Source organism: Protopterus annectens, chromosome 8.part0, assembly GCF_019279795.1.
Source record: "Protopterus annectens isolate FY-2018-M chromosome 8.part0, PAN1.0, whole genome shotgun sequence".
In the NCBI taxonomy this organism is placed as follows: Eukaryota; Metazoa; Chordata; order Ceratodontiformes; family Protopteridae; genus Protopterus; species Protopterus annectens.
This window is the reverse complement of record NC_056741.1, coordinates 1,348,388,261-1,348,412,427: the sequence shown is the minus strand read 5'-3', so window position 1 is coordinate 1,348,412,427 and position 24,167 is coordinate 1,348,388,261. Positions and strand designations below refer to the sequence as shown.

Below are 24,167 nucleotides of genomic sequence, written 5' to 3'. Positions count from 1 at the left end.
AGATGTCCGAAAAAGAGACATGCTTAGAGGGGGACCATGGGGACCCTTCCAATTCATCCACGTCTGTGTCTGAAGTGATGGACTCAGGGGAGTCCAAATGCTTCCTCTTACATTCTTTCTTTGGAGAGATCTCCTCCAAATGTTTATGGGAGGTTTCGGAAGAAGTGGGGTCACCCAATGGGGCGTCCTGGGGCATAGGTTCCCTACGCTTGGATAAAGGGGGAGGGTCAAAGGCAAGCATAGGCACTGAGGGAAAGGGAGCCAATGGAGCAGAGGGGGGAGTGGTCTCAGGAGACAGCATGCTCATCACCTCGAAGGCGCCAGGGTCCCGAGTCAAAAACCGAGAGCGACAGCTCCATGGCTAATGTGGGAGCCGAGCTCATCTGCCTCGAAGCTACAAGAGGGAAAGCAGGGTCGGACAAGGGTCGGATGCCACTTCCCCCCCTTGGAGCCGGCGAGAGAGCTTCGGTGCCCAGATCCCTCGATGGACTGAGACATCGAGGAGATCGGAGTGGGGGTCGAAACTGATAAAGGAGAAGTAACTGGAGCCAACGGTTCCACCACCGCGACATCCATGCACTCCGGCTCTGAGCTCAAGAGAGTCGGAGGAAGAACCGATGGAGAAGCTGGATGGGCCGAAGGAGCCAATTCCTTATGGGCTGGGCTCGATAGCAATTTAGCAAGTACCTGTGACTTGAGGAGCCTATTGACCACTCTCTCCACATCATGATCCGAAAGCCTGGAGGACAGAGAGGAGTGAGTAGAGGACTGGTGACTGCCCGCCCCAGACTGCAACAAAGGAGATTGTGGGGCAGAGCACAGCGGCTCCAAAGAAGGAGACCTGGTTCTTTTATGGGCCCAGACTGGCTCCGAAGATACTGATGGAGCCACCGGAGACCTAGTTTTGTTGGAGCCAACATTGGGAACTGACAGAGCCGAAGGTTTGACAGTGGATTTTGACTGTTCCAAACTTGGAACCGGTGAGCATGGCTTAGGGGATTTTCCAGACAGTTTAGCTGGCTGAGGACCCTGAGATGAAGGATCTTGAGGGTTCTTCAGAAGGCCATGCAAAATTAACTTGTTCGTTCTCTCCTGCAGAACTCTGGAACTGAAAGCATGACAGATAGAGCATGAGTCCTGCAGGTGAACAGCCCCTAAAAAGTATATGCAACTCATGTGCCCATCCATAAGGGACATTTTTTGGCAACACGAGTCGCATTTTTTAAAGCCAGAGGGTTTTGAATCTTTGAACATTGCTGGATAACTAGACAAAAACACAACAGCAAAAACAAGACTGTAATGGTTAGCAACACACAACAACTAACACTGCCAACAAGGCTGTAACGGCTAGCAACACAACTAAGGATATCTTTTTTTTTTTTATATATAGAAAGGAAAAAAGAGGAAGAAAAAAGGGGGAGAGCCTCTAAGTAAAAATGGCGACTGCCCCAATAGGAGAGCCTCTAACTTAAATGGCTACTCCGAAAGGGTGGAAAGAAGAAGAAGAAGGACCCTCTAATTTAAACAGGCTCAAAGGGGAAAGCAAGACCTGAGGAAAAAAACGACGGCCAAGAACAACCAACAACAATGGCAGAAGAAGGTCGTTAGACTAAACGGGGATAAATATACACACTAACAAGATAATTAAAACAGTAAAACCCTGGAAAAGATGACAATATCTATGAAAAAACTCTAAATAATTAGCCTGAGCCAGCAGTCGCAATCTCAACGCTGCATGCGGCAAACGAGATCTGGGTAGCTACCGCTAGGCATGAAGGGATAGGGGTTAGCCTTGAGCCAATATAAGCTCTCTAGCTTTAGTAAATCGGCCATGTTGGAGCCAAGGATTGGCTCCGAACCCAACCAGCAAGAACGAAGGTGAGATTGGACAGCATAACATCTACTTGCATACTTTCAGAATTCATTAACTTTTAGCATTCAAGAAACCATAGTTCTTTTATTGCCCTATTATCAGCTTCCCTCCATGGAAAAGTAAGAGAAAAAAGAAAATGCAGTCTTCTGTTGCAGCCTGAAAGTCAAGCTGAAACACTTATTGCTAAAGGAAAACTTTTTATTATACTGTGTTCTCATATTTACTTGTTTCCACTTAAAATGTGTTATTAGATTAAATGGTCTTAAGCCAGACATTCACCTATGCAAAAGTACAAGAAAACATATCAACTCAGCATATATTATGATCTGTGTACTTTTACACACCGTGCCTTACCATAACAACCCAAGATTATAGCTTATTAACTTAAACAAACTTTTGCCTAGTTTTTCGTCTCTTTTTATACTGTAATGCCTACAATTCTTAATACCAAAAAAAGAAAGAATAAACAGAAGGGAAGAGGAATTAAAAAGGCATCTGCTAACATGAACTAAAAATACTTCACTATAAAATATGCAATTTATATTTCTGAAAAGTTTCATAAAATACTGTTAAGAAAAATTGTATTACTTACATTTACCTTTTGCCTTCCTCCTCCCATTCCCTCAGAGTCCTTCTAACACCAGAGTCCTTCCAAACATTAAAAATATGAAGTAAGGCAAATGCTTTTCAGTTCCTCAGAAGTTTAACAAAGTGAACAAAAGTGCACTCTTCCCACTTAATCTTACACAGTCATATTTCACAAATGTAATTGCGGCATCCAGGCACTGTACTTAGTAGCCAGTAACTGAATTTTCTTCAGGCTGAATATCTCTAGCTACCATTTCTCAGTTTCTGTTTTCACATTGGGAGAGCTGAAGTTATGATGCTGATCAGTGTGTAGCCATCTTGGAAGTCCTTGATCCTGGAATCTCTTAATGTAAAAGGACAGCAAAAGTAGCTCTTAAGTGCAGATTAAACAACAAACTACCACCAAACAACTACGTCCCTGGCTAATTCACCCTTGCACAAGGTGATCTGGAAGCAAACAGAACTAACAAAAAGCTAGCATACAGAGAAATTATGATTTTTGCTACAAAATTAAAGAAATGCTTAAAAAATGTTCAAATGGTAGCTATCACTGTATAAAGGAAGTAAAAATGCAGTAGATCAAGAAAATATTCTGGATGCTGTTGAAACACTTGAAAAGTATAGCAGAGCTCTGAATAAGGTTGGTTTTGGGATGTTAAGCTGTAACCATAGCTTAGTCTATTAAGTAAAGAGCATACTGGGTTAAAGACAAGACAAAACAGATATGATGACAAAGAATAATCATGCAATATATCCCTTTGAATTTTTATCCCTGGGATGATAATTTGCCTTTATCATGGCTCAGCTGCAAGGTGGTTCGCTGCAATGTAATTGATCAATGTAGGGTGTATCGTGCACATCTGTAAGCATTCTGTAATCCATGAATGTGGAATGCCGTTGAATGCTTTTTTTGTAATTTATCCACACCATACTTACATTCTGCCCCTTTTTACAGTTTTCTGTTATGGTTTTATTTAACAATAGATGATCTTTTGTTCCAGATGATGTTCTTTTATTACCTTTTTATGCTGTTATCACTATAGTTCTTAGGACAGCTTGCAAGTTCACTCTTGAGGAGTGGGACGGTTCCTCTCAGATAAGTTGAGACTGAACAAAGGAACCAGGCAGGGGTGTCCTCATTACACTTTTTATTTTAATTGTATTTAGAGCCACTGGCAAAGAAAAAAAGGGACTAAGAAATTCAAGGATATAACTGGTATGGTAATCAAGAAAAGTTGGCTTTATTTGCAGACAATTTTATTTTGTACCTGATAAAAGCCAGAAAAGGACATCTCAGTGTTGTGGAACATTCTGAGACAGTTTCAGGACTACAGCTGCAAACTATGTACTTACACATGAATTGGTTCAGCAATACCCATATATATGGGGATACAATAAAATGAAGTATTTAGGAAAATGGGTTAAAATGATTCTCTTATGGCAGCCAAGAATATGTGGGAAGAGACTAAACAAACAATAATACAAACACTGGGAAGCTGGAAGCTCTTGCCTATAGATATGGATACCAAGATACAAGCAGTAAAAATGTTTTTAGTCCTTTTAGTTTCATATACAGGTCAGGCATATTGTTATCAACCAGAGGAAAAGTTGTGGACAGTAATTAATAAAAGAGTTGAAGGATATTATCCAAGTGGAAGAGGGCAAGGGTCACGTGAGATAAGTTGATCCTTCCAAAAGAACACAGTAGTTTAGGATTACCCAATTTGAAGGGATATTTTAGAACTACACAGTTAAGGCTCATATACATAAGAAAAGCAGAAAGCTCTAATTCAAAATGGAAAGGGATGACGATGAAGCAGGGGGGAATTCAAGATGTAAGGACAGAGTGGGATTCTCTATGCAGACCCTTAAGGAGAACAACAGCCATACAGAATATTATATTTATACAGTAGCAGAAAGTATTCTAAGAACTAAACCAATGCAAAAATGGAGAAAGGAGATTCTGCCGACAAGGAATGACTGCAATTAGGGTACAGAGAATAGGCAAGGGGGGCTGGAATTTACTAAAGAAAAATGGCAATGGAACCAAGGTATTGTGAGCAAATAACTAGAGAGGGAACGGCAAGAGAATGGGAGGAGGCCAAGAAGACATTTGGAATCCTAAGTGAAAGACCTGCTCTCGTAGAGTTTTTGTAGAATCTAGAACAGAAGCTGCTGTTAAAAAAAGGAAAATGAGTAGGGCATATACAATATTGCACAATAACTACAGGAATCAAACAGAGGAGATTAGAAAAGATTGGGATGATCAGAAATACTGGGTGAGAAAATAGGTGTAACTAAGGAAATTATTTTTCTGAGCTGGTATACACAATCAGAACTGCCTATACATAAGTAAGGTATTGTTATGTTTAATTCTGGTGGCTGCCAAAAAAGTAATTGCTAGAAAATGGAAATCAAAGTCTAAACTAACTGTATTTGTAGTAAATATTGTAATACAGATAAAGAACTGGAAGAGGGATCTTTAGATATGAGTAGGAGCAAACTACATATAAAATGGAAATTGTGGGAATAATACATACAGAATAATGTTTTGGGAAGGAGTGAGGTTTAAGGGAGGCAGGAATGGAGTAAATTATGTAATGTTAGACTGATGCTAATTGTATAAAGTATGAATGTCATGTATAATGTTTGTAACTGTGAATGTTAACGTTTTGTTTTCATTTATATAAATGTATTTTCATCTATATCTTGACTCTTAAGTGACAATTCAATAAAGGTGTTAAAAATACATTATCTGTTGTTAGTTTACTTTCACAGTAGTATACCTACTTATTTAGTTATATCACAGGAATTTCTTTCATGGTTCCAATTACTGTATTCGTCAGTTTTACCAGTTATCTAACATATTGGGCCTTATTTACTTTCTGCAATCTATTTCTTTCATATATCTTAATATGTCGGTCAATCTCTATTATAATCAAACAGGTCTTCCCTTAGATCATTTTCTGTGGGACTGAGAGCATCCTCTTTCATTTCTTTTTCCTGATGTTTCCTTTGCTGTGCATTTTTAACTTTACTTTCATAATGGTCTCCTACAACAAGATTTCAGAACATCACTCTGTGGCATATCCTCTTCAGATGCATCCTGCTCACCCTGCTTCTCCTCCACCTGGGAACTGTCATGTTGCAATATTGCCTGTATTAGTTTCCCCACTAACTTCTTTACTTCAGAGATACTCTATTACATCAATTTCTATATGTATAATTTCCACCTCGCTAAGCTCGCCCCATTTACAACCCCCCTTTTGTAATCTTATTTTCTGTTTGAAATTTACTATACCATTGTGACTTAGCCATATTTCACTTTAGAGATCTTTGTAGCTGCATTTTTGTATAGATTAGTTTGTCCTTTTCTGCATGACTACCACACCATATCAGATCTCTTTCTTTCCCCATGTCCATACTTTTTTATATCTTTCAATAACCTGTTTTTGTTCCTTATCTTGTTTCACTCCCTCCGTTGCTTCCTTTTCCAGGCAGTCCCATGTTTCCTCATATAGGTAATGTTTTGTTCATAGTTAAGTCCCATGCTTGCCATCATTGTGGACCATTTTAAGCATACCCAGTTTTCCTTGGTGAGAATCAAACCCTGAACCTCTTGCCTGTGAGGTAAACAGTTTAACCATGATGCCAATGTTCTATTAAGGATCATAAGTTATTATATGTGGCTTTTGACAGGCTTTACTGTGCAAGTATTTTTTTCCTCCAGTTTATCTCCTACAGATCCTCTGTCTAGAAATTCTTTTTTTCCTCCTCTTTTTACGTTAATTGTAAGAATACATAATCTCTTACTTATCATCTACAGTCCACTTTACTATATGTGGCTGCCTCTAGCTTGGCCTGTAAGTTTATTTTTTGTGAACTATTTCCTTCTATGACAGGGGGCCACCTTTGACCTAAGCCTGGCCTAACCCTGTGGCAGGAACATTTCCACATTCTTAGGATTATACGCTGTCTTTTACATTTTTGGCAGCAGTGCATACACCAGAGTAGGCACTTTTTTACCCTTGAACCTGTGCACTCTCTCTTCTTTTTTATATTTAATCTACGTTTCTCCATGATATATAAAATATAGCAAATATCTCAGTGCTGTCTTGGTAAAATTCTGTAAAACAGGGTCCACTACATGAAGGTACTCATCAAGACTTGAGAAGAAATTCAGTTCCAGAAATACTGTTCTTTCTCCTGTTGATCCAGTCTCTCAATTCAGGAGTTTGAGCCTATAAAAGTTTTTAGGTGCTGAGCTGACTACTGCCTATGCCAGCTAGCGCTACAGGATAAAGTAGACATGCATGGGTGATTTCAGAACACATGTTCTGACACTGTCTCCTGATCTGTTCTATTCATTACATTGTGCTCCTCCTCCTCTCTGATCTATCACTTGATGTCACCTTTCCATGTGAGATTACTGAACAGTCTATATCAAGCAGCTTTAAGTCCCATTATCTACTCTCAGTGGCCATGTTTCTATAATGTTAGCAAAATCCTTCTTTGTTCCTGCACACTGCCTGCGGCTCCACAATCTTCTTACCAACACTCCCAGCATACCCAACCACATTCAAGAATCACCCTCGTTTGCCCCTCTGCTATACTCTGTGACCATTTTTAACTTCTGTCTACTGACAGATATGAAGGGATGTCATGGAAGACATAGCCTAAGTCTAAAGGTTCCTTCTACCAAAGAAGGCCACCCTTGACTCAAGCCTGGCCTAGATCTGGGGTATGAACATTGTTAGAGATGTGTCTTTCCATCCTAGGTCTAAGTATTGCTATCCTTTCTGGATTAAGATGGAGGCCATCTCTGCCACAGAGCTGGACCTGTCTGCCAGGTCTCACCATTATCCTTCTAAATCACAGTCACTTTTCCCACACCCCTTACTTCAGCCACTCTCACTCCTTACTGGTCTTATTCCTTAGCATACCCGCTGTCAGCACAGACACTCCTTTGATAAGTTGTCTCCGTCTCCTAATACTGGCAATTCCGTGCCACCTCCCAGGCCTTACTTGCTATCATTTTAGTTGCCTCTTCTGACAGGTCACTAGTTGTGTGACCATGACAGTCACATACTCTCATTTTACTGAGCCCCAAGGCCAATGTTACTGTAAGCTAGCCTTTCTTTTTCCTTTACCATGAGTCAAACTCCTTAGCTGTTTAAGCATCCAGTCACCACTGCCCCCAAACTGATATTCACCTCCTACATTTTCTGCCTCATGGCACTAGTCCACCTACTTGCATCTTCTCCTGCCACTCCACCCCCCTGTTGCCACTCTCAGTGCCGTTTGCATTCAGTGTGCAGCACCTGAGCCATTTCCTGTCCCTCTTATACTCTTCCTAAAAGCCTCCTCCACTGTCTCTTTCACTCCATGCGCCTTCTATATGAGTAGTTCTGCCTCCCTGACCACCTCTCATCTGTTCCTCTTGTAGTGCTAGTTCAGATGTGGCTACATCTGGATCCATCATCTCTTCATCACTTAGCACTGCTGTCTGTACCTCTACTTCCAGCTTGGCTTCCTTCTCCCTGTTCTGTCAGATGTGGCTACATCTCTCACTGTTTTCCCTTCACCGTATTCTGTGCCATCGTCACTTACTCATGCTCTTCCATCAGCCTCAACCAATGTTCTCCTAGCCTCTACCTTCCTCCCACTAACTGCTCCCATACCATACTGTTTAAAAGCCAACTACGTACCTTTCTCTTAAGATTCTACTCTAAACCACTTCACCTGACTAGCCAGTTCAGTACCAAATTTAGCTCTCATATTCAGCTATGAAGCCTCTCATTCTCTTGCAAAACCTACAACCAGTACCAGCATAAAGATCTCTGAGAAATGAAAGTGTTGCCTATATTCAGAGTGCTTCAGAAACCTCTTTTTCCCTTTTTTTTCATTCAGCCTGTGTCGATCCTTTCACACTGCCCAAGCCTAGGATCTCTCAGTTTTCCATTACTAGCGGTAGCTGTACTATTAATAGTTCTAGTTGCAATAAAGTGTGAGCATTATGGAGTAATATTCATTACTGCGGCCTTACACTGCTTGGTTTAGACATCGAAAACAGCAATTTTCAAGACAAGAGAACAACTAACAGTAGACCCACAAACATGTTTCGGCAATCAGCTTGATCCACACTCCAGACCCAGCAATTCTAAGTGGCCCTTAAAAACTATGGTGTTAAAGCATTCTCCTAGGATGCAGAGGATCAGATGCCCTTTAAATACTTCAAACATTCCCTTATTTCAGGAATATGAACAAAAAATGCCAAGTACAGGTCTTAAAAAAATGTGTGCATACAGGTGTACACAAACACATCGCATATAGTATGGATATTTATTTATATTAATATATTTATATTATACACATGCAGGCATGTGTGCGTGTGTGTGTAAACACACACACACACACACACACACACACACACATACTTTTGAAGCTTCTTACCTCGTGCAGTTTTCCTTCTTCTGTAAATAGTACAGAATGTGACCACACTGAGCAGCAGAATAATTAATGTTGCCAACAAGCCACCAATAATTATCCCAAGAACAGGCACTTCTATCCAGGACTGAAGAAAATCTGTGAAAACAGAATATCTGTCATAAAAGGACAATTTACTGATCAGAAACAATGCTGCAACTTCAATTTGGTGGGGTTTTTTGCACAAAACAAGAGTAACAATTAAAAGCATTACATATGGTACCTTCTTCTTTCAGCTTTTTCCCGGTTAGGGGTCACCACAGTGGATCACTGTCTGCTCATGACTGGCAGTGGAGTTTTACAGTGTCGAGTTGCCAACCTGGCGCCCAACCTTCCACAGAAGGCACACACATGCACGCACTCACACCTAGGGGCAATTCACCTACAGCATGTCTTTGGGATGTGGGAGGAAACTGGAGCACCCGGAGGAAACCCATGCAAACTCTGCACTGAAGGCACCCCAGCCGAGGATAGAACTGGAGAACCTCTTGCTGTGAGGCAGCAACACTAACCGCTGCACCACAGTGGCTGCCCTACATATAGTACCTACTAATATATATATATATATATATATATATATATATATATATATATATACACACACACATATATATATACATATATATATATATATATATATATATATATATATATATATATATATATATATATATATATACATATATATATATATATATATATATATATATATATATACATATACATATATATATATATATATATATATCTATATTATACACAGATAGATAGTTAATTTGGAATAAATTGTCACATTAGCATCTAAACAGATGATAACCCATCAAATACCATATCAAAGACTTATACTTTGAGACTATGATGTGCCCTATTTTTGGGGGGGGGTGAAAGGAGGGAACAGATATCTGGAATACAGCTAGTATTAATTTTTGATTTTTGTATATAATTAAGAATCTTTATTTTCTTATTTAGGAAGTAGAAGACTTACATTTGTTCATATTGCTGCTGCTGTAAATTCTATTCTTCAAAAAAGTGGTTTATTAGAACAGAAAGAAAAGAAAAAAAGACAAAGATAAAAAGAGATATGTTTTAAGTACACATCTGAAGGTGGCCAACTATGGGCATTATTGCAGACATAGTGGCAGCAAGATCCACAAGTAAGGTCTGACAAAAGAAGAAACGATACCTAGAGGTTTGAGGATGGATTCCGTGGAACTGTCAACAGCCCCTCGAAGGCAGGGTGTACAACCCAGGTGGGGCACTAGGGCATCAGAAGCTCTTTCAAAGATAAGCAATCACCTAATGTTGGAAGTTGTACAGATTATGCATGGCAAGGTACATCAAAAGCTTGTTCTTTAGTTATTGTCTGTGGAGTTTAAATGTTCTGCTCATATCTGCATGAGTTTTCCTGTTTCCTCCCACCTCCTCAAAACATGTTGGCTAAATGACTACACAAAGATTATACATTATATATATATATATATATATATATATATATATATATTATATATATATATATATATATATATATATATATATATATATATATATAATGTATACACACACACACACACACACACACACACACACACACGCACACACACACAGTATGAATTATCAAAGGAATTATAGGCATGAAGAAAATATCAAAAGTCTGTTTTACTGCTTTAAGGACTGACATATGATCAGGAAGCTCTATCTAACAGAAGGGTGGCATTGTAGACTTTGATGTTTATGGGGTAGAGTTCTGTCTGATCTGAATGACAAGTATAAATGGTATGATGCAGGAACAGTGTCATGTGGAAGATTTGACAGATTTGGTTTCTTCAGGATTACCTTCTACTTCATTACTGACAAGGCTGCAAAAGAAGAAAGTCTGCATTACACATCTGCTATAGAAGCACAGCATTTACAAAGTTTTGGGCTATTTGCTTAGTTGCAATTTACCCTCAGGCTTGATTGCTCATTTTTTTGTGTGTGCATCTCATATTCTGTGTGTGATACAACATAATAAAAGCATGGTGGGTGGGACAGTGGTGTTTTTTTCTGTCAACACAGCTGTCTGCTGATGGGTTTTTTTTTTTTTCCAAATTTATGTTACTCCCTGCTTGTGTAATAAAGGAAAGATAACATACTTTATAATAAAATATACTGCATTCACACCAGATTGCAGCTGAAACGGGTCTAAGAAGGACCATTCACTTACTGAGTTAAATAAATAAATTATATTAAAAAATTTTGGAAGTATTTTGGTGAAAGTATAGGTTTCTTCCCATTAAAAGCAAAGCCCTTATGAAGATAAATGACTATGTTACAATGTACGCTGCAGTGTGAAACTATGACTACTTGCAGTCATGGTAAAACTGGGATGTCTGCAGATCAAGACAGCCCACCTGACCTAAAAATGGGAACAAGAAAGCTCACTTAAATCAAGTACTGCAATGTTACTTGCACTGTAGGTCCTTTACAGCAACTCAGCCAGCAGGCATCAATCCTTGTCTATAGACACCACGCCACCTCTCCACTAGCTCTGCTGTCCTTATTCACTGGCAGAAATGGTAAGAAAGAAACAATAACACTAAATGCTTTAGTATGCATCAGACAGCACTAAAATAGAGGCCACAGCAACATGCAGAACAGACACCCTAATGTACTGTATAGTCTCTTCTGCTGGACAGCTTAATATGCAAATATATTTCAAAAATGGTTCACAAATTGATTTAAACAGAACGTCTTCAGCCACAACCCAGGTACAAGTAAGATAGGTTACATTTAGGTCAAAAGAACCAAAGATATCTGAAGTAAATAAAACAGCTAAATCTAAGTAGGAAAATAATTACCACAGACAAAAGTATGCACTCCAAGAAGATGAAGTTCGGCAAGATACAATGTACCTAGAATGGTATCCATCTTGACAGTCAATGAAAATTATGCACTATGCAAGTTTTACATAGATCGGTTTTGACAGTGCTGCATCAGTGGAACAGCAGTATAACAACTACATGATCTGGAAATTACTTTTGTCTATAAATTAAAGCATAATGTCAAGCAGGTAGCCTCTGAAGGTTTAGTTGATACCAACAGATATCACTACATTTATCTAAATAGAAGTGAGACCATTTCCAATCTAGTTAAATCAAAACTATTTAGAAAGTGACATATGGTAAGTTACACATGCATTAAGTAAAAAATTATAATCTGGTACGCAATCATAACCATCTTGTTATGTCTTCAAGACATACAGATACCATGAAATTTACATCAAGAGCAAAGACGAATCTTGGCATCAGTGTTGAGAACACATAAGCTGGGTTACCATCACAGACCCAATTGTTTACTTATCCAGTACCTGCTCCCATGTAGTACAATAGCTGGAAAAAAAGGTGTAGGAGCACTGTGTGTTTTACAGCTTAGCAAGTTGCAACACTTACTGCTGCCACAAAGAGCAGCCACCACAGAAGAACAGAAGGAAGCATAATACGAAGTTATGTACCTACCATAACGTTCCATGTTAGTTGTCTTCTCTCACCTTCTTTCTTGCTGGATGGGTTCGGAGCTGATCCTCGGCTCCGACTCGGCACTTGCTAAGCTCGAGAGCTAATTTTACCAGCTCGAGGCAACCCTATATCCCATGATGCAAAGCAGAGACTACCCAGATCTCGTTTGGTAGCTAAGGAAATTAGGAATATATTCTTCCAACTGTAAAGGAGGAAGAAAAGTAACAATACTAAAAATGACGATCATAATCATCATAATCGTCTGAAAAGGATCAACGTAAACTAGTGACACTAGAAGCTGATTAGCTAGAAAAAAGGATAAAGTCTCTTAATAGAAGAGGCATAATCTTCTCGGTCTGACCAGGCTAGGGGGATGGAGGGCGGGATGCAAGAAAGAAGGCGAGAGAAGACAACTAACATAGAACGTTATGGTAGGTACATAACTTCTTAATGTTAAGTTGTCAATCTCGCCTTCATTCTTGCTGGATGGGACCGCGTCCCTAGCACCTCTATCCTGGGTGGCTCAATGGAACAGACTCTTCAGAACGGTGGAACCAAAATTCGCTCTGTCTCTGGAGGCCAAGTCTAATTTGTAATGTGAAACAAAGGTATGAGGAGAGGCCCATGTGGCTGCTGCACAAATAGTGTCTATTGGAAGTCTAGCCTGAAAAGCTGTAGATGTAGCTAGAGCTCTGGTAGAATGGGCTTTTGGCCTAGAAATCAACTCTTTGCCTCTGAGCTGATAAATGTAAGTAATCACAGAAGACAGCCATCTAGATAAAGTCACCTTGGAAACTGGAAGGCCTTTCCTGTTCTCTGCATAGGATAGAAACAGTTGATCAGATTTCCTAAAATGTTTAGTTTTGTCTAGATAATATCTGAGCTGGCGGTGAACATCAAGACAATGTAATTTTTGTTCCGCTCTATCAGAATAATTTGGGAAAAACACTGGAAGATCAATGGATTGATTTAGGTTCGTCTGTGATGCCACTTTGGGTAAGAAAGATGGATTAGTCCTTAGAGATACCCTGTCTTTGTGGAAAATTAAGTAGGGAGGACGAATGCAGAGAGCATGAAGCTCAGATACTCTCCTGGCAGAAGTAATGGCGACTAGAAAGAGTGTCTTCCAAGAAAGAAATTTCAACGAACAGGCAGCCGCAGGTTCGAAAGGGGGAAGAATCAAGGATGTTAAAATTAAATTTAGATCCCACTGTGGTGGGGGGTCTCTAATCGGAGGTTTAAGTAAAAAGATACCTCGAAGGAATGCCTTGCAAAGTTTATGTGACATAATGTTGTGGTCCAAAAGGCCTATATGAAAATTCGAAATGGCTGCCAGCTGAACTTTTACTGTGGAGGAAGAGGATCCTGAATGAAAAATCTCAGCTAGGAAGTCCAAGACCAAATGAATCGGAGCAGTATAGGGGTCTATGTTCCTAGCCTTTGCCCAGAAGGAGAAACATTGCCATTTACTAGTGTAAATCCTTCTGGTAGAAGATTTTAGGGAAGCTACTATGATATCCCGGACGGGATTAGAAATCATAGGAAGCCTGGCTAAGGATGGAAGTGGAGCAACCAAGCAGTGAGGTTGAGAGAAGGTATGGATTGGTGCAGCTGCCCCGACTGGTGGGTCAGAAGATCTGGAACCGGATCCAGATGCCATGGCTGTACCAAGAGATAACGATGTAGAAACGGAAACCATATCTGTCGAGGCCAATAAGGGGCAATGAGAATCAACTTGGCTCTCAAGGCAGTTGCTTTCTGAATTACTTGAGGTATCAGCGGAAAGGGGGGAAAGGCATAAAGAAGTCCCCGGGGCCAATCTTGGGTTAGAGCGTCTCTGGGGGGATGGCCTGGAAGGGGGAAGAGAGAGAAGAAGCCTGGGCATTTGCTGTTTTGAGGTGCAGCAAAAAGGTCGCAGCAAGGAAGGCCCCACTCCTGAAAAATCTCTTCCATCACTGATTGTTTGAGAGACCACTCGTGAGGCATGAGAATAGCTCTGCTCAACCTGTCCGCTATGATGTTGGATTTCCCGGGGATATGCGTTGCTATCAGAAACCGCTGAGAAGAGATTGCCCATTGCCAAAGTCTGAGAGCCTCTCGACACAGTGGATAGGACTTGGTTCCGCCCTGTTTGTTTATATACCACACCACGGACATATTGTCCGTTTGGACTGCAATAGTTCCCAGGGGAAGAGAGTCGTTGAGGGCTTGCAACGTTAAAAGCACTGCTCTCATCTCCAGGACATTTATGTGCAGATGGTATTCGTAAGGTTGCCAAGTGCCATGGACCATCCTGCCCTGATAATGCCCCCCCCACCCGATCAGGGAGGCGTCCGATGTAACCGTGGCGACCAGGGCAGGAGGAACAAAGGGTCTGCCCTGATGGACTTGAGGGGACAATATCCACCAGGTCAGATGCCTTTTGCAAGTTGGAGTGATTATGATCCTGTGACGCATGGGTAGTTGTTGAAAGGACCATTGGGCGAATAGCATCCATTGTAGAAGACGCATGTAAAAACGGGCGAAGGGAAGAAGTGTTATGGCGGCCGCCATAAGACCCAATACTTTCACAGCAAATCTGGCCTGAATTTTGTAGCTGAGAAGAATCACCTGGACGTGACTTTGAATGTCCAAGATCCTTTGGTCTGTTAACTTTGCTGAAAGTTGTATGGTGTCCAATTTTGCGCCTATAAAAGTAATAGATTGACAAGGCGACAAGGCAGATTTTTTGAAATTTATAGAAATCCCTAGCCCTCTGCAAATGTGAATGGTGTAATCTCTGGCCTGGAGAAGTTGATGCCTGGTGGTGGCAGTGAGGAGCCAGTCGTCTAGATATGGAAACACCTGTAATCCTTGACGTCTCAGGTGAGCCGTAACCGCTGCCATACATTTGGTAAACACTCTGGGGGCTGTAGTGAGTCCAAAGGGCAGGGCCCTGAATTGGAAGTGACTGGTCCCCAGCCGAAAGCAGAGAAATCTTCTGGAGCGCCTGTGAATTTTTATGTGATAGTACGCATCCTGAAGATCTACCGAGCACATCCAATTATCCTTGCCCAGAAAGGGTAGAATGGACTGAAGCGTGACCATCCGGAATCTTGTTTTCTTTACAAACTTGTTTAGTTTGCTCAGATCTAATATTGGTCTCCAGTCCCCTGTCTTTTTTGGAACTAAAAAGAACCTTGAGTAGATTCCGGATCCTATTTGGTCTGCTGGGACTGGCTGGATGGCTCTTTTTGCTAGCAGTCTTGATATCTCTGGTACTGCTAGTTCCCTTAGACCGGGTGGAACGTTTGGAAGGGTTCCCTTTTGCTGAATTGGGGTTTGAATAAAGGGAATTTTGTAACCCTCGGATATAATCGACTGTACCCATTTGTCTTGAGAAAGGGAAAGCCAGGCTATTGGGTACAGCAATAATCTTCCCCCGACTGCCTCCGAAGGTGGACAATCGGGCAACATCTCAGGGATGCTGGAAGGGTTTGTTAGAAAGAGGCTCTCTGCTACTCTGATTCTGCGGACCCCCTCTGCCCCTAGGGCGGCATCTGTTGTTGTTACCCCCTCTGCCTCTGGGGGTAAACTGACCTCGTGCATCAGGCGTGACTCCTTGAGATTTGCGGAACCACATTTTCCCTCCCTTCTGACCTTTTGGGTAAGGTCTTGAAGGGGTGGATAAACGGACTCCTACAGCAGAAAGAGTCTTGCCATCTTGTTCGCATCTAGTCAAAGTGTCTTTCACTTGGGGTCCGAACAAGGTCGAACCATCAAAAGGGGAGTTTGTGAAGGACGCCTTGAAGGGGTCTGCAAAATTACAAAGCCGCATCCAGGACTGACGCCTTAAAGCCACTCCTGTGCCTGCGGCCCTACTCGCTCCATCGGCTGCATAAGAAATGAGCCGCATGGAGGAGTTAACGATGGAGTTAAGGATTCCTAGCTGTGAGCTAATCTTATCCTGAGACCCAGCAGCTGACGGATCCTGTAAAACTTCTCCCAACTCTTTAAGAACATCTCTTTGAAGGCGGGTGAAGTGACACAAGTAGTTCAGCGATCGCATGGCAAAGGTCGCTGAAGAAAAAATCCGCTTGCCGTACCTGTCCATAGTCCTAGAATCCTTGTTAGGAGGATGGACAGGTACTAAAGGATCTGCTAGTTCCTTCTTGGTGGCTGCAGCCACCACCATGGCATCAACCGGGACACCTTTTGTCAAATACTGCCTATCTGGGGGGGCCGTAATAAATTTAGAAGGCCTCCTAGGAATAGGTTCCACCGAATCCAGGGCCATCCATGCCTTCCGAGCCACTGCATCCATAAGAGGGTCGAAAGGCGGAGACACCCAGGAGGCGGAGGGTCGATATCCGAATGCCTCCAGGTATAATGACTCGTCCTCGGAAGGATTAAGGGAGGGCCAGTTCCCCCTCTGCTTAAGGAGTTCAAGGATGTCTGAGAAAGAGACATCTTCAGAGGAGGACCTTGGGGATCCCTCCAACTCATCCAAGTCAGTATCAGATGTAATAGACTCGGGGGAGTCTAGATGTTTCCTCTTACATGTCCTCTTATGCGGAGGTTCACCTGACAGTTCAGGAGAAGCCTCGGAAGAGGAGGATATTCCCAATGGGGAAACCTGAGGTGTTGGATCTCTGAGTCCGGGAGCAAGACAGTGGGAAGAGACGTCAGCAGGCACTGTAGTGGGAGGAGCTGATGGAACTGACCGTTGACTACGCCCAGGGGCTAGTACACTCCTCATCACCTCGAAGGCTCCCCCATCAGAGAGACCAGAAGGTTCCCGCTCCGAAGAGATAGGAATTCCAGGCCTCACCGAGAGGGAAGGCTCCGAGGCAGATGTCGGGGCTGAGCTCACCAACGCAGATGCCCCGAGAGGGAGAACGGGGTCGGACAAGGGTCCGATGCCACTTGCTCCCTCGGAGCCGACGAGAGAGACCAGATGCCCGGATCCCTCCAATGAAGGCCTCAAGGAGGAAATCGGAGCAGAGAACGACGGAGCCGAAAGGGGTGGTATCGGCTCCGAAGCTACAACAGTCACGGCTCCGAGGAGCTCCGGCTCCAAGCTCTGTAAGAGAGTCGAAGGAGGAATGTTAGGTGGATGTGAAATAGCTACCGTCTGTTGAGACGGGCTATGGAGCATTTGGGCCAATGCCTGAGACTTTAAAAGTCTACTCACCACTCTCTCGAGGTCGTGATCAGACAGCCTGGACAACCGAGAAGAACGGTTCCGATGGCTCCGCTCCGAGAGCAAGGGTGATCTCGGAGCCGAACGTATCGATTCCAATGAGGGGGATCAAGATCTCTTTTTAGAGATAGGTGGAGCCGAAGGAGCCGAGGATACGTCGGCTCCAGCCGGAACCGACACTGAGTGTCCAGATCTGGCAGTATCGGCGCCGGATGGAGCCGATACTGTGACTTCTAGCATGGAAGGATCGGCTCCAGCCGGAGCCGATCTCGACACTAAAGAAGTTGAACCAGTAGCCGACGGCTTCGGACTTGCAGCCGAAGGCTTAACAGGTTTTGAGGGCTTCCCTGGAGCCGACTTAGTCGGGGAGCTCTCAGGCTTTAATAAGCCCCTCAAAATGAACTTATTTCTGCACTCCTGCAGGACTCTTGGGCTGAAGGCATGACAGATAGCACAAGAGTCCTGCAGGTGCAGAGGTCCCAGGCAGCAAACACAAGAAGTGTGACCATCTGTCAGAGACATCTTCTGACAGCACGGGTCACACTTCTTGAAGCCTGATACCTTTGTGTCCTTCGACATAGCTGTGTCGAGGGAACACAAGTTGACAGGAAAAAAACACAAACACACACAAATAACACCCAATCCAAAAATCTAAACTTAACAGGGATACAACACTCAAACAGACACAAAAATCCCTGACAGGAAAAATTTTAGGAAAGGGAAAGGCCTAAGGCCTAACCTAGGGAAGGGGATAAATAACCCGAAAAAAAGGGAACACTAACGGGAATAGGGTTAAAATAAACGTTAAAGTTCACAAAACTACTATGGTTATGAAAAATAAAAGGGATGAGACTAAAAGTCTTATTATAAGAAAAACGTACCTAGAGCTGGTAAAAGAGGCACCTCGTTAGCGAAGCGGCAAACGAAATCTGGGTAGTCTCCGCCTTGCATCATGGGATATAGGGTTGCCTTGAGCTGGTAAAATTAGCTCTCGAGCTTAGCAAGTGCTGAGTCGGAGCTGAGGATCGGCTCCAAACCCATCCAGCAAGAATGAAGGCGAGATTGACAACTTAACATACAGCTTTAAAAGTTTGTTAAACATTTCATTCCACTTTCAAACAAAAAGGATGAATGCTATCTTGAACAGCACTGTTTACACTTCCTGACAGTCTTCTGTGATGATTGGTAACAACTATTAATGCTCTAGCATGTGAACAGTGCTTAACAGCAATGAGAGATGCATAACAACTTGTTAAACAACTTTTTCGAATCAGAAAGATGCCTAACGAGTTATGTCTTTTCCCCAGTTTTGGAGCATAATTGTCCATAGTTAGTTGGATGCTGGGAGCATGTGTCCAGCAAATGAATGCATCTGTGCATTCAACTACCTACTAGTGTGTAAAAGTACAGTTGTGTAAGGACTTATCATAACAGCAGATGGCCTAACTTTCACTGTTGCAGTATTTCTTATGAAAAGGATATCTTATAGAGGACAGCAATACATCCAAGCCAGCATACCAAAGCCTTATCCCTTCCGAGCACCGTACATCAGACGTATGTCCTACATGCAGGACGTAAAGTACATAAGTTATGCATGGGTGTCTAATCCTTAGAAATGAATTGCTCCAAAAGAACTAGAGCAACCCAAGAGGAACAAAAGAAAGAAAATGTGCATCCAGAAAGGAGAGAGGGTAAGAAAACAGACACCAAGAAAAGGAAATGAGGGAGGGACGGAACACTGCAACAGTGAAAAGTAGGACACCTAAGTTTATGGGAAGTTCTTACACAACTGTGCAATGTGCTTCCTTAACACTGCTGTAGCATTCCTTACTAAAGGGAGAGTACAAAAGCAAGTGTAAAGGATAGGAGGAGGTAGCAACGGAAGAACCCTTCAAAAAACATGAAGGATCGCCTTGGCAAAACCTGCAGTGGCCCAAGACACTACATCCAACCACTCAGACCCTTGAAAAAAGAACCCTGCTAAAATTAGCACAAACAGAAAAAAAAGCTACTTAACATGACAAGAACAACAAAAATAAAATGGTATTAGAAATCCAAGAGGAGATGGTTTGCTTAGAGACACCCAAACCCATTTTTTGTCATTTCAAGAAACAAACAGCTGCTCAGATTTTGTAACATCTTCAGTTTTACACAGATAATATCTGAATGTCTATGCAAATCTAAAGTATGTAGAATACTCTCACCAGAATTCTGAGGTGATGGGGAAAAAGAAGGAAGGTTAATGGACTGATTTAAGGACAAAAGGAAGGAAGGAGCAGGGCAAACAGAAACTGTAGCTCTGTGAAAAATCAAAACAGGAGGAACTGCCATGAGGGCCAGGAGTTCAGAGACCCAACTGGCAGAAGTATAATCCACTGACAAAACAATCTTCCAAGTACAGAACTGCAAAGTAGAGGAAGCTGCAGGTTCAAAAGGAGGCAGAGTCAATTTTTACAGAACAAAATTAAGGTTCCAGGAAGGTGGGATAGGCCTTCTCAGGGCCTAATGTGAAAGATGCATTTTAAAAATTGTTTAACTTCAAACCTGGAGAAAAAAAAGAGATCCAACAGCAGAGAAGCAGAAACGGCTAACAAATGAGTTTTAAACAGATGAATATGCCAGCCCAGAATAGAGCAACTCACACAGATAAAAAACAGTTAAGAATACCTCTAAAAAGAGTGTATTGTTCATGCCTGTAACGTAAATGACAAAATCTTTTCCATTTAGCAAAAAAGAATTTTCTAGCAATGGGTTTTCTGGCCTCCTGCAAAACCTAAAGCACATTCTCATTAAACTGGTGTCGAAAAGAAATCAAAACCCAATCTCCTAAAGAGACAAATGTAGGGTGAGCAGATGAGAGTGAATGAAAGAGCCTTTGTCATGTGTGAGGAGATCCATCCAGTGAGATAATTTGGGATGATTGCCCCTGGCCAGATGAAACAGGGGGGAACTAAAGCTGTCTGGGCGAAAAGGGAGTCACCAAAAAGATTCTAGGTCTGTCCTACGCGGTCTTATGCAAGACCTTGGCAAAAGAGGAAGAGAGGGATAAACATACAGAAACATCCCTTGCCAAGAAAAAGGCAGTCCATGCACTTTCTAAGCCAGAGGACTCAACAACCTGATCAGTACCTGGGGAGCTGCAAGGCAAACAGATCTGCTTGAGGAGTATGCCACCAATGGATAAGGTCCATGAAGAACTCTGTGTGAAGCAGCCATTTGTGATGATTTACCCTGGACCTGCTCAGGCTGTGTCACAAGATTGTGCTCTGAGGGAATGTAAAACACCCGAAGGATCAGATCATGGTATACAGCAAATTCTCAGTCTGAAAAGAGGGTATGACTTTGTGCCTCTTGTTTATGTACCACATGACAGTGGTGTTGTCTGTGTAAACCTGGAGAGAACCTAGAACCCAGAGGGAATGCAAAGCTTGATGAGGCAAAAGGAGAGCCTTCATTTCTTTCATGTCGATGTGGCCCTCCAGTTGTTGAGAAGACCACACTCCCTGGACCCTGCTGTTGGAAAAAAAAATAAAAACATCCCAGATCTGGAGCATCTGTATACAGCTCCCGAATGGAGGAAAAAAGCTCAAAAAGGTACTGGATACATAGACATATGATAAGTCCACCACAGAAATTCCTCTTTGAGACAAGGCAAGAGAGGAATGGGAAACTTCAGAGATTTTTTTTTAAACAAGAAACATCTTTATTAAATTATCACTTATAACATGGGCAATCATACATTTATATAAATGAAAACAAACCATACTGACATAGTCTTAGTTGCAAACATTATACATCAGTCATTGTCAATCAAACATTACATAGCTCATTCAAATCCCACCTTTTTTAAAACCTTATTCCTCCCCTGTATGTACTGTTCCCAAAATTCCCATTTACTTCCATGTAAACAGGATGACAATGTTGAAGCCAGATTCTGTTTAGATACCACTGAAGCTTCTTCGTGTGGAGTCTGGTGAAAGGAACCATAGGAATGGCGGAAGCCATGCATCTTAGAGCCCACAGAAACTCTCTTGTTAACACCTATTGTAAAGGAAGAGGAGACTGGAAGAAAGCTGTCAAGAAGGTGACTGAGAGGAGGAAGAAAAGCCATCATAGGCAATGTGCAAATCCTGCATCCCAAGAAAATCTGATCTTGCAAAGGAGTCATAACAGATTTTTTGAGATTGAGCGTGTTCCCTACTTGAGATTCTGAAGCTGCTGCTGCTTACTGGGAAGGAGCCTGAATGAGCAAGTTGTCCAGACAGGGAATAATCTGGATACTTAGGAGTCTGCAGTAAGCTATGACTTGAGCCAGACATTTGGTAAAGACTCTCGGAGCTGTAGAAAGACCAAAATCCAAAGCAGGGACCTGATAATGTGAGGAAGAAACACAGAACTGAAAAAATTTCCTCACAAGAGGGTAAATAGGAATGTGATGACAAGCATCCTTCAAGTCCAGTGAGGCAAGACAGGCCTGAAGTAGCAGCAAGGAAAACAGGGACTGGAGAGAGAACATCTTAAAAGAGGGGACTCTCAGAAAAGTGTTGAAACAGAAGGGAAGAGGAGAAATCCCGAATGGGCCTCCATGAGTCCTCCTTCCTGGGATAAATTCTCAAAATGACCAAGCCAAATACAGATTAAAGCTTCAGTCCACAAATATAATAAAACAGTCTAAATCAAAGCGAACTTGGCAACGCAAATTCAACAAGAAATGCTTAATAAAACAAAGCTTTCAGGTTTAACAACCCTTCATCAGTGTATAAAATCTCAACAAATAACCATTTATATACTAATCACACACAGCCAACTAACTGAATAATTAACAATCAATTAAGAATTAATAAAACTTTTAAAACCACACAATGCCTATTACAGGCACATTTGTTTATATTTCAAGACTGGTTTCAGTGATATTGTTTGATTTAAACCTGGAAATGTGTCAGCACACATCCATAAAATCCATTCATATTCTTTATTCTCTAACCTATTATTAATATCACCCCTTCTTAAATTTCTATATACCCTATCTATCACCCTAAAATCAAACTTATGGTCACCTCCAAATTCATTAATATCTTTTGCCAAAGAATTTATGTCAGTATTCTTTCTAATTTCTGACCGATGCTCAATAATTCTATCTTTTAATTTTCTTGTTGATTTTCCTATATAAAAAGAGGTACATTTATTGCAGGTCACTTGGTAAACTATATTTATGGAATTACATAATGCGGAACAATTAAATACATATTTCTTCTTTGTCTTGGGGTGAATAAACGCAATATTCTTGTTTATAAAGTCACAACAACAACAGTCATGGCAAGGGATCGTTCCTTTTTTACTCAAAAGTATTTCTGTCTAGAACAGTACACATGTCCTTATAACATAGTTTTTGCTTAAACTTGGGCAATTACAATAAGAAAATCTAGGGGTGTTGCCAATCAATGGGCACAGCTCAGGTAGGGACCCTAAAATTCACCAATTGATATTTATCATTTTTCTTATCTCTGGTGTGACTATGTTACAGGTTGTCACATAACATAATTTATCTTCATTCACTTGTATATTTTGCCCATTGGGCAAATCCTCAGTAGACCTCACAACAAAATATGGCTTTATAACATTTTGTCTTGACCTTAGCACATCATCAATTTCCCTATGTAAAGAAGCCTCATTGTAACCCTTTATAACAAATTCCTCTTTTAATTAATTTAACTGTTGGTGACATTGATCAGTTACTGTATTTAATCTACTTATCCTTTTAAATTGTCCCTTGGTAATTCCTTTAAAAACCTGTGGGGCATGAATGCTATCATGATGTAGAAACTTATTCCTAGGTACAGGCTTTCTAAAGACTGTTGTCTGTATGTTAATGTCATCATAAGAAATAGCAAAATCAAAAAAAATTAATATTAAATTCTGAACTAATCATAGTAAATTAAAAAAAAATCTGTACTTATATTCAAAAAGTTCAGAAAGGAATCCAGTTTGTTACTGGTGTCATGCCATATGAAAAGAAACATTCACAAGACATTTAAAACAGCTAACCTTCATTGAATACTGTACTGGTCCATTATACACAAACTGGCTCTCTCATTTATCTAGCACCAAATTTGCATAGGCATTGGCAACTGGGGTACCCACTGCCACACCAGAAACTTGATGGTATATCTTCTTATCAAACACAAAATAGTTGTTATTAAGTACAATCTCCAACAGTTCACATAAGGTTTCAACATATCTTCCGGTATTTTGTCCATTTTTCACCAGCAGTTCCCTAATAGCATAAACACCATATGTATTTGGTATTACAGTAAACAGTGATTGAATAGCAAGCACTACTATCAAAAAAATATTACTCCCACCATTTTCATTGAACCAGTCATATAAACATTTCAAAAAATCAGAGGTATCTTTAATATAGCTTTTCACATACTGTAAATATTTTAATAAAACATTCTGCAAATAATATTAATATGGGTTCTGTTATCCACCCCTGGCCAGAGACAATAGGTCTCGTGGGGGATTCTCTAAACATTTGTGAATT

At 41.3% G+C, this 24,167-nt stretch overlaps 1 protein-coding gene across 5 annotated transcripts in view; it reads right to left on the bottom strand.

Moving 5' to 3' along the window:
* Positions 1–24,167, bottom strand: part of TMEM25 (transmembrane protein 25) — a 311,798-nt gene that overhangs the window by 143,750 nt on the left and 143,881 nt on the right. For all 5 annotated transcript variants that reach the window (XM_044080903.1, XM_044080901.1, XM_044080899.1 and 2 more), the window contains one exon: positions 8,915–9,046. In XM_044080903.1, the coding sequence (XP_043936838.1) occupies positions 8,915–9,046 (132 nt within the window). The remainder of the gene's footprint in view (positions 1–8,914; positions 9,047–24,167) is intronic.